At 36.6% G+C, this 17,323-nt stretch overlaps 2 protein-coding genes across 3 annotated transcripts; one reads left to right on the top strand and one right to left on the bottom strand.

Annotated features, from left to right (window-relative positions):
• Positions 1-280: 280 nt before the first annotated feature.
• On the bottom strand, positions 281-5,028 carry LOC113117501 (mitochondrial fission regulator 1-like). The gene is given in 9 exon segments (XM_026286219.1): positions 281-2,183; positions 2,737-2,944; positions 2,947-2,970; positions 2,973-3,098; positions 3,280-3,491; positions 3,613-3,722; positions 3,968-4,075; positions 4,172-4,301; positions 4,856-5,028. Coding segments are annotated over 8 exon segments (915 nt in total). The 5' UTR covers positions 4,187-4,301; positions 4,856-5,028; the 3' UTR covers positions 281-2,071.
• A 271-nt stretch (positions 5,029-5,299) lies between these two features.
• LOC113117497 (oxidation resistance protein 1) lies at positions 5,300-17,320 on the top strand. Of its 2 annotated transcripts, XM_026286213.1 has the most exons (15): positions 5,300-5,540; positions 6,423-6,643; positions 6,742-6,905; positions 7,417-7,484; positions 9,191-9,343; positions 9,517-9,648; positions 9,750-9,931; positions 10,174-10,493; positions 10,605-10,752; positions 10,892-11,060; positions 15,374-15,484; positions 15,579-15,731; positions 15,918-16,013; positions 16,112-16,185; positions 16,280-17,320. In XM_026286213.1, exons 2-15 carry the CDS (start codon positions 6,582-6,584, stop codon positions 16,413-16,415), a joined length of 1,968 nt encoding a protein of 655 aa, XP_026141998.1. In that variant the 5' UTR covers positions 5,300-5,540; positions 6,423-6,581; the 3' UTR covers positions 16,416-17,320. The 2 variants fall into 2 exon arrangements, with proteins under 2 accessions (XP_026141998.1, XP_026141999.1); XM_026286214.1 differs by lacking the exons at positions 5,300-5,540; positions 6,423-6,643; positions 6,742-6,905; positions 7,417-7,484 and adding an exon at positions 7,656-7,756.
• Positions 17,321-17,323: the final 3 nt, after the last annotated feature.

Below are 17,323 nucleotides of genomic sequence, written 5' to 3'. Positions count from 1 at the left end.
GTTTTTGAAAGTAGTCTCTTATGCTCAAGTATGCATTTGTTTCATCAAAAATACAGTATAAACTATTTTAAATATGTATTCTATTTCAATATATTTTAATGCCATTTTTAAAATACTCCAGTAATGTTGTACTCCTGTCTTCAGTGTCACATGAGCCTCCAAAGTCCTAAAAGTACTTGCTTAATGCAAGTATTGTAAGGTTGTATAAATGTTTTCCTTTTAATACTGTAGAGAATGTCGCCCCCGTGTGGCTGATGATCGTCAATGAGGACAAAGTAAATGCTTTTAAACCATTTATTTCCTCTTGTGCATAAACAGGAGTCAATAGAATTCTCTTATTTGACAATAAGAAAACACAAGTACACAAGTTTCTGTTTTCTAAAAAAACATGGCACTGCAAAACTGGCCTGAATCAAAGCAAACTTGCAGTGTTTTCTATGGTTGAAAATATAAATGAAACCGCAGTCAGAATGGAAGAGCAGCACACACACATTTTACCTGTTACTGACAGGTACACGGACATACCTTAGTATGTCAAGTGTGTGATATATAACAGTTGATATTACAGCTCTATTCACCTATTAGCATTGACTGTAACAAACTTGTTTATTAATGTAACTCTGAAAAAAGCCATTTGTACTGTAAATTAGAAAAAAAATAATGTTAGGTAGTCATAGCTTTTATTGATGTTATGAAGGTAACTATAAAAGCATTTCATTGCACTGGAGCATTGTGGAGTTAGAAAAAAACGTTTAAAAACACCAAATTTCTCTTCTAATGCAATGTGTAAGACTGATGGAACCAGGCTGCAGGCATGTCTAAAGAATGTGAAACAAATAAAAAACACATGTTGGGCTTGATTCCCACTTTAGCGAGCAACCGTGGCACAAAGCAACGTATGCATTAAAATAGCTTCTTGTTACACTTTGCAAAAGGAAAAAAAGCATCCTTCATCGTCATATAAAACATGAGGCCAAAACTGGCTTCTAGTCACACCCAACACCACATCACACATGCTATTCAGATTTTACAGAAACATTTACAACCTGCCTGACAAGCAAAAACCAACAATATTTTATTTCCCATGTACTTCCTGAACATAAAGCACACACATCATGAATTCAAACTTATGTTGCTAAACCACATCAGTGTTCTGGTACAATATACACTTCAAAGGTCTGTAGGGTAAAAGGGAACATCACAGAGCGCTAATTACAGGTGAACGCAATACAAAGTCTTCAGTGCACATGGACACACCAAAAACCCTTTAAATAGAAGAACCTCTTTTTGTTTAGTCTCTAAATAGAGGCAAACGCATGTCAGTATTGTAACATCAGATCACGCATCAAAATGGTTTCAAGTATTACAGGGTTTGTATGAGGGAACGTGTAAGGCAAGAGAAACACTGCTACAGCTCCAACTATACATCTACAAGTAGATACACTGGGACTGGGCACCTCCAGGACTCTTCTGTGGTTTCATGGCTTGAATAGTATAGTGTGGAATTGCACGCTTGTTAAAGGGTCTAAAGATATTACTGTCCTATTGAAATTGACAAAAAAAGATTAAGGGTAAACCAGGAAGTAGTGCTTGGATTTCACAAAGTCTATGATGGAACAAAAAAGGCTCAGTGATCACTGATCAAGGCTATGCTTATGGACCACACACACACACACAAACTCTCCAACTTGCACTGAGTAGCCAACAAATTTCTAATGTGTGTGTGTGTGTGTGTGTGTGTGTGTGTGTGTGTGTATGAGCTGACGAGAACTGCTTCTTTTCCTTCCAGACGTGTCACCACAGTGCAGCATTGTGGGAGCGCTGAGGAACACAAAAGTTGTCCATTGGGTTTATTGAGAGGCTTTATGGGGTTTTCACGGCAACGGTCCACAGGCATGGGACTATTGACCCAGTAGGAAAAAAAGATAAGATTCAAGTACATAAAAATTCAAAAGCCATGTTTTATTCTCTTGGATTTGTATCTCAATCTCCAACTTTAAACCAAAGAGAAAAGCATTCCATGCAGTTTAGCCTTACATGGAGAGTCTGCTGTGAGGGTTTGGATGATTGATTATTTCCTCACACTGATGTCATCATCCTTCAGAATGAATTTCTTCCGCAATGCTTCAGATATAAGAGAGGCAGAATCTACCTCCATTAGTGAGGTGCACCCACGGTTATATCTAAAGAAAATACACAAAAATGCAATAACATAATTTACTATATTTATTCATAACAAAGAACATTCATATTAATACACTATGTATATTCATTAAAATTATTATTAGTATTATTATATCAAATGTAATAGATGGTATAACATTAGTTACTATATTAATAATATCAATCAATCATTAATAAAAAAAATAATATGCATTAATACACCATTATCATTATTAACACCGCTATTTATTCTATTAATAACAATAATAGATATTAATATATTATTAAAGCCATAACAATACATTATATACATGTTAAAAAAAACATGTATAATCCACAGAAATTATATTTATCGTATATCAATATATCTTGTTTTGATATCACACAACACAATAACAATTTACTATATTAATAAATAAAGACAATAAAGAATAACAAACTAATAGATAATAGATCATCATTATTCATTTATAATAACATAAATGTTACACTCAAAGAATGAATGAACTTTACAACAACAAAAATTTTTTTTTCAAAAACATTCTAAAGAACAGCACAGAAAACTGCACTCACCGGTCCTTGCTCATCTTCATGCGGTTCATATCTTTCAGGATGTCCATGACATCAGCGAAGCTTGTTGATTTTGAAAGGGACACAGTATCCTCCTCTGGCTCTCGGAAGTCCATAGTAGGGCGATCGAGATCAAAAGTTGCAGATGCAGTCATGGAAACTGGTGGCACAGGATCAGGCACTAGCTCTGACACTTCCTCCTCCTCCTCCTCTCCTCCTCTTCTTCCTCCTCTTCCTTGTGACATCACTGATGACAAAGGAGGCTGTGGGGGCAGGCTGGTAAGCAGCAGTCTCAAAAGGAGCCATGGAAAAGCCCACACTAGTGTCATCAGGGGACAGCAGGTCAGGGGTAATGGGGTTCGAATCTGAAACGATTCAAACTTTTCATGAGGACTACAACACAAAACATTTACAAGCAAATACATCAAATTGTCTACATTTCTATTGCCACAGACACATCCTAATTTTAAGCCTGAAGGCAAATTCCAATTGAAAACTAAATTTTTTTTTTTTTAAATGATAGATAATAAATGAGCTTTAGTCAACCTGATTCTGTAGCGACAATCTTGGCGATCTGGGCTCGGAGTCGACTCAGCTCATCTTGTAAAGCTGTTGTCCGGTTAAAAGTGGTTACACCTGGTTTCCTCAGACCCTCGACTCGCCTGCCTTCACGTCTGAAGTTTGGCACAGACGAGTTCCTGTGCATAACCAGCAGCGGCGTTGGCCTCCACTCATGCCTCAGGGGACGCGTGTCACTCCTGACAAATAGCACGACAGCACTGGTTTAAGATTAACTCCCATCTGAGGATCCAATACTGCTTTATATCTTACATAAGACCAAATATAAATTCAGAAGAACCAGCACAACAGACTGCTTACCTGACTCTGGCATATGTCTCCTGCTCGTCATCTGCGATCCAGGCAATATCTGCCAATGTAGGCACCATAGGACCGTCCATAGAACGCATTGGCGGGAGCCCTGGGAGTTCCTGGAGAGCACAAACAAGAAATTCTTGACCAATTTCATTTTTGTCTTTGCTATAGAGAGTGGTTTAAAACTTAGCATTATGTTTCATAAAAAAAAAAAAATTGCATTTTTAATGTACATGGTCAAGAAAGCCCACAGACAGCTAATGTGTTTTGGAAAAGCTTATGAGAACACATTTACAACATTAACTGTCTTGAGTGCTGTGCATCATGTGTGTTTATATGAATTTTTTTTTTTTTTTCATACCTGGAAACAAGCCCTGGTACAGGGTTTAAGAGGCAGTGTGGAGCCGATTCGTCTCACCACACTACGAGTTGATCCATGTGGTTTATTTTGCCAAATAGGGATTACCTCCTGAAGAGCAAGCAGAAGAAAATAAATATTCGAAAAATATACATAAACATTGACAAAACATGATTACAAAGGCTTTTTAGACGTTTATCTACTTACAGCTTCCGTTTCCATTTTGCTGAGAGTGAAGAGAGAAAGCACAGACGCCTTGGATTGTATAGTAGTGTTTCGATTATTATTTTTATTATAGGACACAGAACATGGTCATCTGGGATAAGAGTTCCTTTGCCTTGAAACACGAAAAAGAAAGAAAAATGTAAAATATTCTCTATTTCATGGGCAAAACCACCGTGAATGCTGGTCAAGAAATCATGTAGGCCTATAGTATAAAAGACTACAGTTTATGTTTTTGCAGCTGTTGCACACTAAGTGCTCCCTTTATGGTACAGTTTGTGAATAAAGTAAATAAAATGTTAAGCACAGTGTAACTTAATTTTTTAATGAAGCTAAATCACTATTATACAATTTGTCTATACACATAACGTTAATCAACACTATAAACCAAGAAGTAAATAATCAGATAAAGTAGACTGATACAATTATATACATAAATATAAGATTAAACAAGAAAATTGGCAATTACATGAACAGACGATTATTGTATATAGGCTAGAAAAAAATCAACAGTGCAAACTGGGAACAGAAATACGATAAAACCCTAAACAAGGTAACTAGACCAAAGGCGTTCTGTGACCCTCATTCGTCAATTTAGCATAATAGCTAACAAACGATCTTATAATGGGCAGCTTTTAATTATGCATTTAGAAGAACTATAAGACATACCGTTTGTGGTCAGATTATATCAGTTGTTTACACTAGGGCAGATTACTCTGGTTTACTGTGTGTTGTGAATCGTCCGGCTCTGTTTATCCCTGCTCCGCTAGCTGATTAGCTGTTAGCAGCACAGTCAGCGCGCCCCCGGCTGAATGAGTTCATGAGTCGGAAGTGCATTTGGTAATATCGTCCTCTGATTGGTTCGAATTCTGCATTTATTACCTCACAGTCCAATAAAATTTGGTCTTTAACCAGTATTTAAATACAAAATAAAAGTAAACAAGCACATAAAGTTCAAATATACCGTTTTAAAAAAATGTGTTTATATAAATATAAATATATTTTATGCTTTTAAAATTTTAAAGACGGAAGAGTCTGGTTGTGCATTTTTTTAAATAAATATATAAAAATATAATATAATAAAATAAAATAAAAGTCACCTTGCAGATAAAGTTGATATATCTGCTTAGCCATACTACACTGAAACAAATGTAGATATATAAATTCAAATAGAGGGGGGACTTTTCTGGTGGTGCATTTTACAACGGCATTTGGCTTATAATGGGAATTCAAGAGAGGTCTGTTATCTAATGGCTGGTGACAGATTCACTACAGCGGCATCAAAACACATGACAGAGCATCATGCGAAGTCTCCCGATCGGCTGGTCGTTATATCACATTATTAAAGACCGAGGTAAGACAAATGCATATATTTAATGCTTTTTTATATCTTTATAACTCAAGTTTAGTGACAAGTTTAGAGGAATACATAAATGCTTTCGCAGTAAGCGGTCCATCATTAGGATTACTGCTGTGCTGAAGAATTTTAATCAGGACGCATAACAATCATCTATAAAGGATGTGGCAATAGTGGGTGACATCGGACATTAAAGTGTTTATTATTAATGTATATATGTGTGTTAATGTGACTGCTAGACACAGAAGTGCGACGTTGATTGTGTTGCAGCTCGGGCCTGCAGCAGCACATTAGACAATAACAATCCACAAATTGCTTCTGCATTAAATAACAGAAGGTGCTTTAAGCATTTGTTTTTAGAATCTTGTGTATCGTGGATGAACCACATAATTACTGGAACTGGCATTTGCTGTAATTTTGAGCTCAAGTAGGCCAGAATGCATAAATATGCCTACCTGTGCCTTTTGATAGACTGTGGCCCGGTTTCATATTAGACAGACATTAAGCTAAAACAGGATTAGGCCTTAGTTCAATTAGGACATTTAAATTATATTTATAAACATGCCATAGAAAAATGCATTACTGGTGTGCATTTTAAGACAAAACAAAGGCACTGACATGTTTTAAGATCAGTCAGTAAAAGTTTCTTGCAGTTGAAACGGCTCAGATTTACATTTAGTCTAGGACTAGGCTTAAGCTTTGTCTGTGAAGCTTGGATATAAATAGAGAATTTCTTTCAGTCAACATGGCATGGCATGTTTTTTTACCCTTTACCAAATTGCAGATGCATATATATCAACTAAATATTAAAATAGTACATTAAATAAATAAGGTGAAGTAAACCAAATATAAATTTCCCTTCTCCCTCCAATATTGCAGGTTTTCTGTAGAGTTTAGAGAATGCTGATGAGGATGGTGAGAAGGAGGAGCATTTCCAGATGCCGACACAGCAGTGGGCAATCGTTCTGTCACTGATTCTTGCCCTGGAAGGGTAAACATTTTCGACTGGCCATTTTTAAATTTCAGCAGTCAAACCTCATGGACCACAGAGCTCAGAGAAACAAGAGCAGGGCCAGCTACTTTGGAAATGTTAAGAACAGGTAGGGTTTGGCTTCATCTAAAGGAATAGATGGATAAAATAAATCATCAATATTTAGATCAAGCTCATAAAGAAACCTGTGTCATTATTTTTCTTTAGATTGGGATCAAAGCTGCCGGCTGGAATTTCGCAGCCTCCAGGCTTCATAACTGCTCAGTGTCCCATTGGCACACAGGTTGCACTGGGGAAGAGTGTTGGGCAGGAGTGTGTCACAGGACATCACCAAATCCGGAACCCCAAACTGAGACAGTACTATCTAAAGGGTATGTGAATGACCATTTACAATGATTGGATATTAGCTGATTTGAAAGCCACCTAACCATATTATACTTTAATAGTGTTGATTTTAAAGTGATTTTTTTATTATAGCAAACAGAGTTAGGATTAAAGTGTAAGGATTTGCATTACTGTTCAAAGTTTTGGAGTCAGTAAGATTAGTTTTTAAAGAAATTAACACTTTTATTCAGAAACGTTGCATTAACTGATCCAAAGTGACAGTCAAGACATTTATAAGGTTACAAAATATTTCCATTTATTAAAAACATTATATTAAATGAATCCTGAAAAATGTATCGCAGATTCCACAAAAATATTTAAGCAACAAAAAAAGTCAACATTGATAATTCAACTGTTACTGTCACACACAGGTTTAAAATGAGTTACTTCTTGCTGTGTGTCTTTAGTTTAAACAGCTGAAGAAACAAACTGAGAAACAAACACATCTGCTTTCACTCTAGTCGATGCAACTTGTGTTTTTGCTTTTTCTCTTCGTAGAGGCTGCGTTTCCTGCTAAAGATCCAACAGCGAAGACTTTGGAGTCATGCAGGGACCATGAAGATGGAGTGAGTAAAGTTTTTAAGCTTATTCACACACTCCATCGCCTTCATATTCCTGTTGATAAATGATAGAAGTCACCATAAATATAACAGCCAACGTTATGTCATACATTACTGTCATCTACTGATAACTTTAGAACAAAGGTTACTGAAACACCCCACGCTGTCTAGTCAAACTGTAAAATAACTCGAGTGGAACTGTCTGAATGGATATTTCAGGGAGAACATGGAAAGATTACGACAAATATATTGGGAGAATATCGACTGCAAAGAATTTGGTAACTAATATTTTATTAATTAAAATAAATTAATAAACCTAGCACAATAACCTTGGCTAAATCTGATGACCCAAGAAATTCTCTTCTCTTCTCTTCTCTTCTCTTCTCTTCTCTTCTCTTCTCTTCTCTTCTTCTCTTCTCTTCTCTTCTCTTCATGTCCATTTAGTTTCTTATGTGCGAGATGAAATATTGTATGAATATTTCTGCGTTCCATAGAGATTCAATGTTTAAAAATGTAGTTTATTCTGTCCATGGTTATTGAAGCTCCACCAGATCTGTTGCAACACTCCTCAATTTAATATTCTCAGTTTAACTTTTTTGCCATTTGGATACGAACTGCCCTGTATTATGCTATGAAGTAAGCTGGGTTTAAACAGTTTCAAGTCTAGGAATCATTGTCAAAGTGCTGAAAGTTGTGCTGGAGGTTTAAAGTTAAAATTTGAAGTTAAAGTTGAAACTATGCAAATCATTAGGGACCAGTATAAGAACAACAGACGTTTGTGTGGATTTGTGATTTGCATGTTATCAACAATATTTTGCATGCTTGGATACAGTTTGTCTGTAACAAAGCGACAGAAACTGAAAAAATGTGAGTTTGGATGATCATATATTATTACACTCTGCGCAGAGTTCATTGATCTATGTGACAAAGACCAAAAATAACTCCACCTTTCCGTTCATGGAAAGAATAAAACCAGAAATATAATAATAATAACTGATTTGCAGACGTTTTATTTATGTTGTCCCTATTAATTTTTTGTTATGCATATTAAATCATATTTTATTATATTTACTTTTATTATACACCACTGTTTTTTTTTAGAAGTTTATTGACACCAAGGTTGTGATTCTTTGATGAAAATACAGTAAAACTTTAATATTATCAAATATTTTGCATTTACTGTATTATTACTGTTTATTGTAATACATTTAAAAATGAAATGTATTCCTGTAGTGGCAAAGATGAATTTTCAACAGCTATTACTCCAGACTTTAGTGTCACAAGATTCTTCAGATATCTTTCTAATATTCTCTGAGTTTAGTAAGTGTCCCCCACTCAACCTCACAGGCCCATATACTGTATACTACTTTTCATGTTCTTTGAAAAAAGTGACAGTTAAGCCCATATTCATTTTGTGCTTTATTTATGAGATCTGTCAGGACAGTTCTGCTATTTACTTAAATACAAAGGAAGACAATAATCTAGGAAAATAATTTATGACAGGAACTGTCAGCGTTCCTGTGATCCCATTTGCATGAATTCTGCTTCTTTGTGATTGGCTCATAGTTTTTGGTTGCTGTGACTCCATCCAGTCATCTGGTGTCACGGGGCTATGAGTAAGGAAATGAGGGGGTGTACAGCGGTTTGGAAGGAAGGGAAGTTAAACCGTTTTCAGTGTGACTATGTCTTTCCTTATGAACCACCTCAAACAGTTACCCAAGAACAAGGCCTCAACTTCTGCGGAGACTGCTTCTTACCCGTGTTCTAGACAAGAGCACAGCCTCGATCCTGCGCTCGACGCTGGTGTTGTGGGAACCGCAACTCTTGTGTCTCCTTCCACAGATGCAGAATATGACAAGCTGACGGTAAGAGAGTAAAATGTTAAGAAACTGTAAATGTTGTTAATGCATAAGCATGGTAAATCTCAATATAGCTGGTCTGTAGACATTTTATGCTCTTTGTGATGCCATTGTGTGGTGGTTCACAATGGCTTTTTCTGTGAGGTTTGTTTTGTGTGAGGTTTATTCATCTCTCTTAGGATGTGGAGGCGGTTCCTTTACCTGATGGGAATGTATGTCTATTGGCTCTCCCATCTGAATGCTCTCAGGGGGAGGGGCCAGCTGGTTTGTCTTGCCTCAAACTATTCTCTCGTTACATCACAGACAGAAAGGTGAGAATGTTGTGTTTATGTTATGCTCTTCTGTATTCCCAGTACATTTCTTAAAATACAGCATGCTCAACTTCTAACTCTCCGTGCTGTTTGTCTCACAGGGTGTGGTCGCTGGAATATTACTGGTGACGTCCAGTAAGATCTTCTTTGACCCTCAGAAGTCTCAACCACTTGTTCAGGAGAATGGCTGTGAAGAATATGTATTCTCCTGCTCTGTGGATGATCTTACCTCAGTGTCCTTCTACACGGACATCTCTCACATTCACTTCAACAAGACACACAGGTGCTTCCCGCTTTACTGCTTGGATGCGGTTTCCAAAATGAAACAATTGGCTTCCTGCCATTTTATTACAGCACATACTTGAGATTTACTGAGATTATTTCATACTTTTTAACATTTTAACATTACACACACCGATATATTATATATAGCACCCCCAGGCTACATTTTAAAATTCCACACCTTGATTATTTTTTGTCTTCCCTTCACTGCACAAGCACATTGATCATCACTTTATTTTCCAGATGTAACCGTTGTAAGCCATCAGAGGGCAAAAAAGAGCACAAGAAAACCCATCAGTCAGCGTTAGAGGCCGTTCTTGCTCCCAAGTCCTCTGTTTCACATGGTCCGACAAAAAATCCTGAGGAAGAAGATGAGGAAGGTGGAGAGGCAGGGGACATGGCTGAAACTGAGAAACAGCTGACTTCATCAGAGTCTGGGGGAATGCTAACAGCGGCTGCTACTTTCTGTTGTGGAGGACAAGACAGCATTATGAGAGGGAACAAAGAATACGGACACATGGAGAAAGCAGAACAGAAATCATATTTGGAAAGGCAATTGTTAGGTAATCATTTTATTCAAGAACTTTGACATTGAACTTGTACTAAGTACAAATAAAAACAAAGATTATCTCTTTTTATCACTTACTATAGTTATAGCTCTTTTTACTCATCAGGTACTTGTGCTGCTACATCTAGCAGTGGTGTAAACGGATCTCTGATGTTTGTGAGAATTCGACAGAAGCTTCAGCATGCAAAGAAAAAGGCTTTCTCTAAACCTAAAATCTTCTCCAGGGATGCCTGGTTCACCATGCAGCAGGAAAGGTACTTAAGCCTTACCAAGGCTACACAGGCCGCCTGGTGAAATGAACAGCAATAAAAGACAGAAATGTGGTAATAATGTCATAAAGCACAAGCTGCTTCATCTCAACTTCTTTTTTCTGTCTGATATTTTGTGCTCTAGGTCAGATGAGCTCCACGCTTACCTGAGCCAGCATCGGCCAGACCTGTGCATTCTGGAGGGAGGAGAAGAGGACGAAGCAGATGAAGAGGATTTTGTGCTTCTGGATGAGGAGGAGCAGGAGGAAGAGGAGGGATCTCCACGAGAAGGCCAGGCTGGGGAGGAATGGGAGGTCAGTCATTTACTAAATGTATGAATTGAACAAACAGCTCATACTTTGCACTTTGCACTTTGCAAATTTGCGAATGATGTGTTAATGTCATAATTCACTTGTTGAGCTCGTGAGGTAATTGCTCAAATATGTTCGTGGACCTGTAGTGTTGCTTCTCTGACAATGAAGTCACAAAAAAACTGAAATAAAATTACCTTTTAAAAAATGTGTAATAATATTTTATTAATATTACTGTTTGATTTATTTTTGATTAAAATGAGTGCAGCCTTGGTGAGTTTAAGAAACGTAAAAAAAAAATTAATACAAAAAATCTTACCAACTCTAAGCTTTTGAAAAGTATTTTAAGTCTTTATGTATATAAATGATGTAAATAACTTTAGTTTTAACTCCGCTTTAGATCTTGTGGTTATTAACCAGCAATCTTGAGTTTGCTCCTACATACGTGCTAAACATTTATTTTCACAAAAGTTAGTTAGAAATATTTATATGATAGGAATAAGGAATAAACATTCACACATCCATCTGTAAAATCACAGTTTTGAAATGTTCATCTCTTTAGCTCACTTGTATTTATTAACAACTTGGTGTTGTTTTGGTGGCCTTAAACACAGACTCTATACACTTGAAAATGTCATTTAAAGGTGTAGTCTAGTCATATAAAAAATTTTTTTAAAGCTGTTTTATACTACAACACCAACAGCCATGAATGTCAAGCACTTAAATCTAAAGTTTGATCTGATATCTTGATTGTTTTTTTAGAGTTGGGTTTGCTTGCAGTATCACTTTCTGTTAGGTGCCTAGAAAGCATACAGGTGCTTCTCAATAAATTAGAATGTCGAGGAAAAGTTAATTTATTTCAGTAATTCAACTCAAATTGTGAAACTTGTGTATTAAATAAATACAGTAAACACAGACTGAAATAGTTTAAGTCTTTGGTTCTTTTTAGGGATGCACCGGTTGACCGGCCATAAATCGGAACCGGACGGTTTTTGCTTAAAACACGCGATCGGCAATCGGACGGTTTTTGGTCTTCTTTAGGTCGATTTTTCCGGAAGTGCGGCCGCGTACACAGACTACATTGTAATCGTTCGCTATGTCATTTGTGTGGAAGTATTTCGAAATCTGTGCGCAGGACACGGGCAGCCGATCAGTACTGGAAATGCACAACTTCATGTCTGAGGCACAGATAGCAGGAAGCGATCAGCCAGATCCCTTTTCTGCGCGTACTAAAGCTGCGCAAGCTTACTGTTACCGGTCCGCGCCCTGAACACGAGTAGACCGTGAAGAGATGTTCAGATCAACTTCTTACGTGTTGGATGAGAAACAAAACGGACAAAACTTTTTTTTTTCTTTCTTTCTTTTTTGTAAAGTGGAACTTGCATACATGTTTGAAAAGCCAGAAGTAAACGACAGTTGATTATTTTTATTTTACCTTAAATTACATCGACTTAATTTGATTTAAAAATCACCTGCTGTAGCACACTGAGAAAAAGTGTTTCATTCATCCAATTAAAAAAAATTGGGGTAATGATTCACATCTGTATTTTTTTTACTTGAGACAATAAGTTATGTATTTTTCATTGGCTCAAGTGAAAAAAATATAGATGTGAATCATAACCCTAATTTTTTTAATTGGATAAATGGAAACACTTTGCATCTTTGTTTTATTCGCACCAAAATTATTTGATTTTAACATTTTGGAATAATCTATTTATATAGCATACATTTATTTAGTCTGTAAATAAAGACACTGGTAAAGACCTTTTTTTATTTAAAACCAAATTTAAAAACTAAAATACTGAATGCTGATCAAGAAACATCTTATTGAATGTGTGTTGATTGTGTTGTTTGAATTGTAGAACTATGCAGTTATTGCCTTTAATTTCACATGGTTACAGTTAATCTTTAAATTTAAGGCCAGTTCTCTGTAGTTTCAACCCAATTCAAAAACAAAAGCTAAATGCTGATGTCTGTAATGTAGCTGTTAATTTCAGATGGTGGCAGTTATTGTTTTCAATAGCCAAAAGCCAGTTTGGCCTATTAAATAACAAATAAACATCTTGTTTATGCACACTTTCCTTCTTTCTTGTTTGTTGCTTAAAGATAAAAAATGAATTAAGAAAATCGGAAATCGGTATCGGAATCAGCCAGTTTGTTTGTAAAAAATCGGTATCGGAATCGGCCATGAAAAATAATGATCGGTGCACCCCTAGTTCTTTTAATTGTGTTGATTTTGGCTCAAATTTAACAAACACCCACCAATTCACGATCTCAACCAATTAGAATATGGTGACTTGCCAACCTGCTAATCAACTCAAAACACCTGCAAAGGTTTCCTGGGCCTTCAAAATGGTCTCTGACAATAATTGACACCCTTCACAAGGAATGTAAGTCACAAAAATTCATTTCCAATTAGCTGGCTGTTCACAGAGTGCTGTATCCAAGCATGTTAACAGAAAGTTGAGCTGTCGTATTCCTCTTGTTAAGCCATTCCTGTACAACAGACAACATCAGAAGCATCTTACCTGGGCTAAGGAGAAGAAGAACTGGACTGTTGCCCAGTGGTCCAAATTCCTCTTTTCAGATTAGAGCAAGTTTTGTATTTTATTTGGAAAAAAAGGTCCTAGAGTCTGGAGGAAGGATGGAGAAGCTCATAGCCAAAGTTGATTGAAGTCCAGTGTTAAGTTTCCACAGTCTGTGATGATTTGAGGTGCAACGTCATCTGCTGGTGTTGGTCCATTGTGTTTTTTTTTAAACTAAAGTCACTGCACCTGTTTACCAAGACATTTTGGAGCACTTCATGCTTCCTTCTGCTGACCAGCTTTTTGAAGATCCTGATTTCATTTTCCAGCAGGATTTGGCAACTGCTCAAACTGCCAAAAGCACCAAAAGTTGGTTTTAATTGACCATGGTGTTGGTGTGCTTCACTGGCCAGCACTCACCAGACGTGAACCACATAGAGAATCTTTGGGGTATTGTCAAGAGGAAAATGAGAAACGAGACTAAAAAATGAAGATGAGCTGAAGGCCACTGTCAAAGAAACCTTGGCTTCCACACCACCTCAGCAGTGCCACAAACTGATCACCTCCATGCCACGCCGAATTGTGGCAGTAATTAAAGCAAAAGGAGCCCCTACCAAGTATTGAGTTACATGTACAGTAAATAAAGATACTTTCCATAAGGCCAACAATTCACTAAATGTTTTTTTTTTATTATTATTGCTTTTATGAAGTATTCTAATTTGCTGAAATCTCGAATTGGTGGGTTACATGTGAGCCAAAATCATTACATTTAAAAGTACCAAAGACTTAAACTACTTTAGCCTGTGTGCATTGAAATTATTTAATACATGAGTTTCACAATTTGAGTTGAATTACTGAAATAAATGAACTTTTCCTCGACATTCTAATATATTGAGAAGCACCTTTATAACTGGATTATGTAAATGTGGGAATATTGAAACAGTAGGTCATGTTTTCTTGGAATGTAGGAAGCTTTATTTGAAAGAAAGGCATTTTTTTCTAAATTGGGATATCTTGGAGTTTTTTTCTGATACTTTTTTGTATACATAAACTGATCTCTGAAGAAGTTCATCAGTTCTTGCATAATACAGGACTATGTAAGAATTTAGTTCAAACTTTGACCTGTGGAGGCCAGTAGCGTCTACACTGCCGGAAAGATATAAGAAGAACAATGTCAAACAACTGTAGCGCTGCCAGTGCCAACCATAAACTGTATAAAACATTTTATTTCAAAATGGAAATTTAACGAATGTGCTTATAAGCATCAGCTGTTCTTGTTTCTTTCACACATGGCAGTGTTGAAAGTGCGGATAAAGGTCATCTTTATAAGAGCAGCACATTTTTGTGCAGGATCTGCAAGATTTTTTTTTAAAGATCAAATTACTGTAAAATATTAATTATAACAGTTTAAAATGAATGTTTTTATAAATTGTATTCATTCCCAAAGCTGAATTTTCAACAGCCATGACCTCAGTCTTCAGTGTCACATGATCCTTCAGAAATCATTCTAAGATGCTGATTTACTGCTCAAGAAGAATTTCTTATTATTGTTTATGTTGAATGGAAACATTGATACTTTTTTTGGGAATCTTTGATGAACATAAAATGTAAAAGAACCAAAATGTATTTATGTCATTATCACTTTGTTATCGATCAATGTAATGCATCATTACTGAATAAAAGTATTAATGTCTTTCAATAAATAATAAAAAATAACAAAACATACTGACCCCAGACTATTAAACAGTAATGTATGAGTTGGTGAGTCATACACCTGTTGTTCCTGTACAGATGGTGTCAGTGGAGGAGAGTGCGCCGAAAGCTTCTGTCTCTACTGAACCAGAAGGTTTGAGTCACATTCTGAACCAGAGTGTCATCCTGGATGCCCAACAAGTTAGAGAGGTCAGGTCACAATAGCATATATGAACATTAATGCATAGCTAAATTCATGCAGCGTTGACCTGTGTTTAATCAGTAGTAAAATGCTTTCTCTCAGATCTCTAAAGAGCTGCCTCCTCGTACAATCGGATACACATGGCAGCTGTCCTACAGCACGGACAAACACGGGGCCAGCCTCAAGACTCTTTACAGGAAACTCAGCACCACCGACTCGCCTGTGCTGATTCTCATCAAGGACCACAACCAGCAGGTCATACATTTTTTCACAGCCCTAATCAGAATGGACAGCTTAAGGTCGATGATCACTGTTCATGTGATGTTAATTTCCCACAATAAATGTATATATTGCATCCACTTGTAATTTTGACCTAAGACAGATGTTTTACTTTTGTAAGTCTGTTTTGGTTAGTTATTAAGTGGTTTTGCTACTACTCAGGTTTTTGGGAGCTTTCTCTCACATCCGCTGCATCCTAGTGAAGCATTTTATGGTACTGGAGAGACCTTCCTGTTCCTGTCTCATCCACGCTTTAAGGTAAATTCCAATAAAGACATATTTATTATCATTGAGGAAAACAGATAAGACTGGTTCACAATGACAATACCTTCAACTTGACATTTGTTTCCTTGAAGTGTTTCCGTTGGACTGGAGAAAACTCATTTTTCATCAAAGGAGATTTGGACTCTTTTGCCATTGGAGGAGGAAGGTACATATTAGTACTCAATGTTAATGTGCAAATCTGAATACTACTCATTCAAAATTTTAGACTCATGAATGGAATTTGTTTCTTTTCATCCCAGTGGTCACTTTGGTTTGTGGGTGGACGAGAGGTTGTTGTTGGGCAGAAGCAGCCCCTGTTTCACCTTTAATAACTGCAGCCTGTCTGAGACCAATGACTTCACAGTTCTGGAGTTGGAAGCCTGGACATTCGGCTGATACTACAAGCATTGAAAATTATCTAAAACATCATGATTTAGTGGAAATATGGCCATTAACAGATAAACTAATTTTCCATTTTACTGACACCTGTAAATCAAAGGAAAGAGACTCTGAACACTGAATAATCTGCATGAAGGGAATGAAAGCTCACCTAACATCTTTACCATCATGATGAAAAAAAATCAGTTTCATCTTGTGATTAGGATGCATTTGGGTCGTTCATTGTTTAAATGTGTGCACTTCATGTACAAAAAATAATATCTTTAGGTGAATTTTGGGACAGAATGGAGGACATTTATCGGAGCGGTACATGTTTGTACTGGAGAGGTTGATCGTGGATCCTGCAATGTTACTGCAGCTCTGGTTACAGCTTAGATAGTATTGTAATAAGGGACTTTTTTTTATCTGTGTTACTTCAATGCCCTGACTAAATAGCACTGATTAAAGCCTAGTCCGCTGTTAGTAAGCACAGCATCAGCTATAAACACTGGTTTAGGCATTAGTTTAAACCCACAGCTGTACTTTTACACACGGAAAAGGTTTCTCATCACTCAAGCCAAAACAAAACCAAGACTGAAATGGCTTTGGGTTGAATACCATGCCCATAAACATCACACAAACCCCAGAGTTGCATGTTTCAAGTCTTGAGAGGCTTTTGGTCCAACAAACCTTTCCTAAGACATCGACAAAAATTATCAATACCCATGTGGATGCATTCCTAGCCTGTAGGAAAATCTTCTTTCTGTAAATAACTCTTACAATGGTAATAACATCAGTTCACCAAGTCAAAAAAATTACAGTCCAACAAAACAATGCAATATTTATACATGTGAGAATGCAGTCACTTGATACTGAAAGTGTTCATTAAATCATTACCTAATAAAACATCAGATTAACAACAACAG

Source organism: Carassius auratus, chromosome 17 (assembly GCF_003368295.1).
Source record: "Carassius auratus strain Wakin chromosome 17, ASM336829v1, whole genome shotgun sequence".
In the NCBI taxonomy this organism is placed as follows: domain Eukaryota; kingdom Metazoa; phylum Chordata; class Actinopteri; order Cypriniformes; family Cyprinidae; genus Carassius; species Carassius auratus.
Note: the sequence above shows the minus strand (reverse complement) of the source record. Positions and strands in the feature narration are given on the sequence as shown.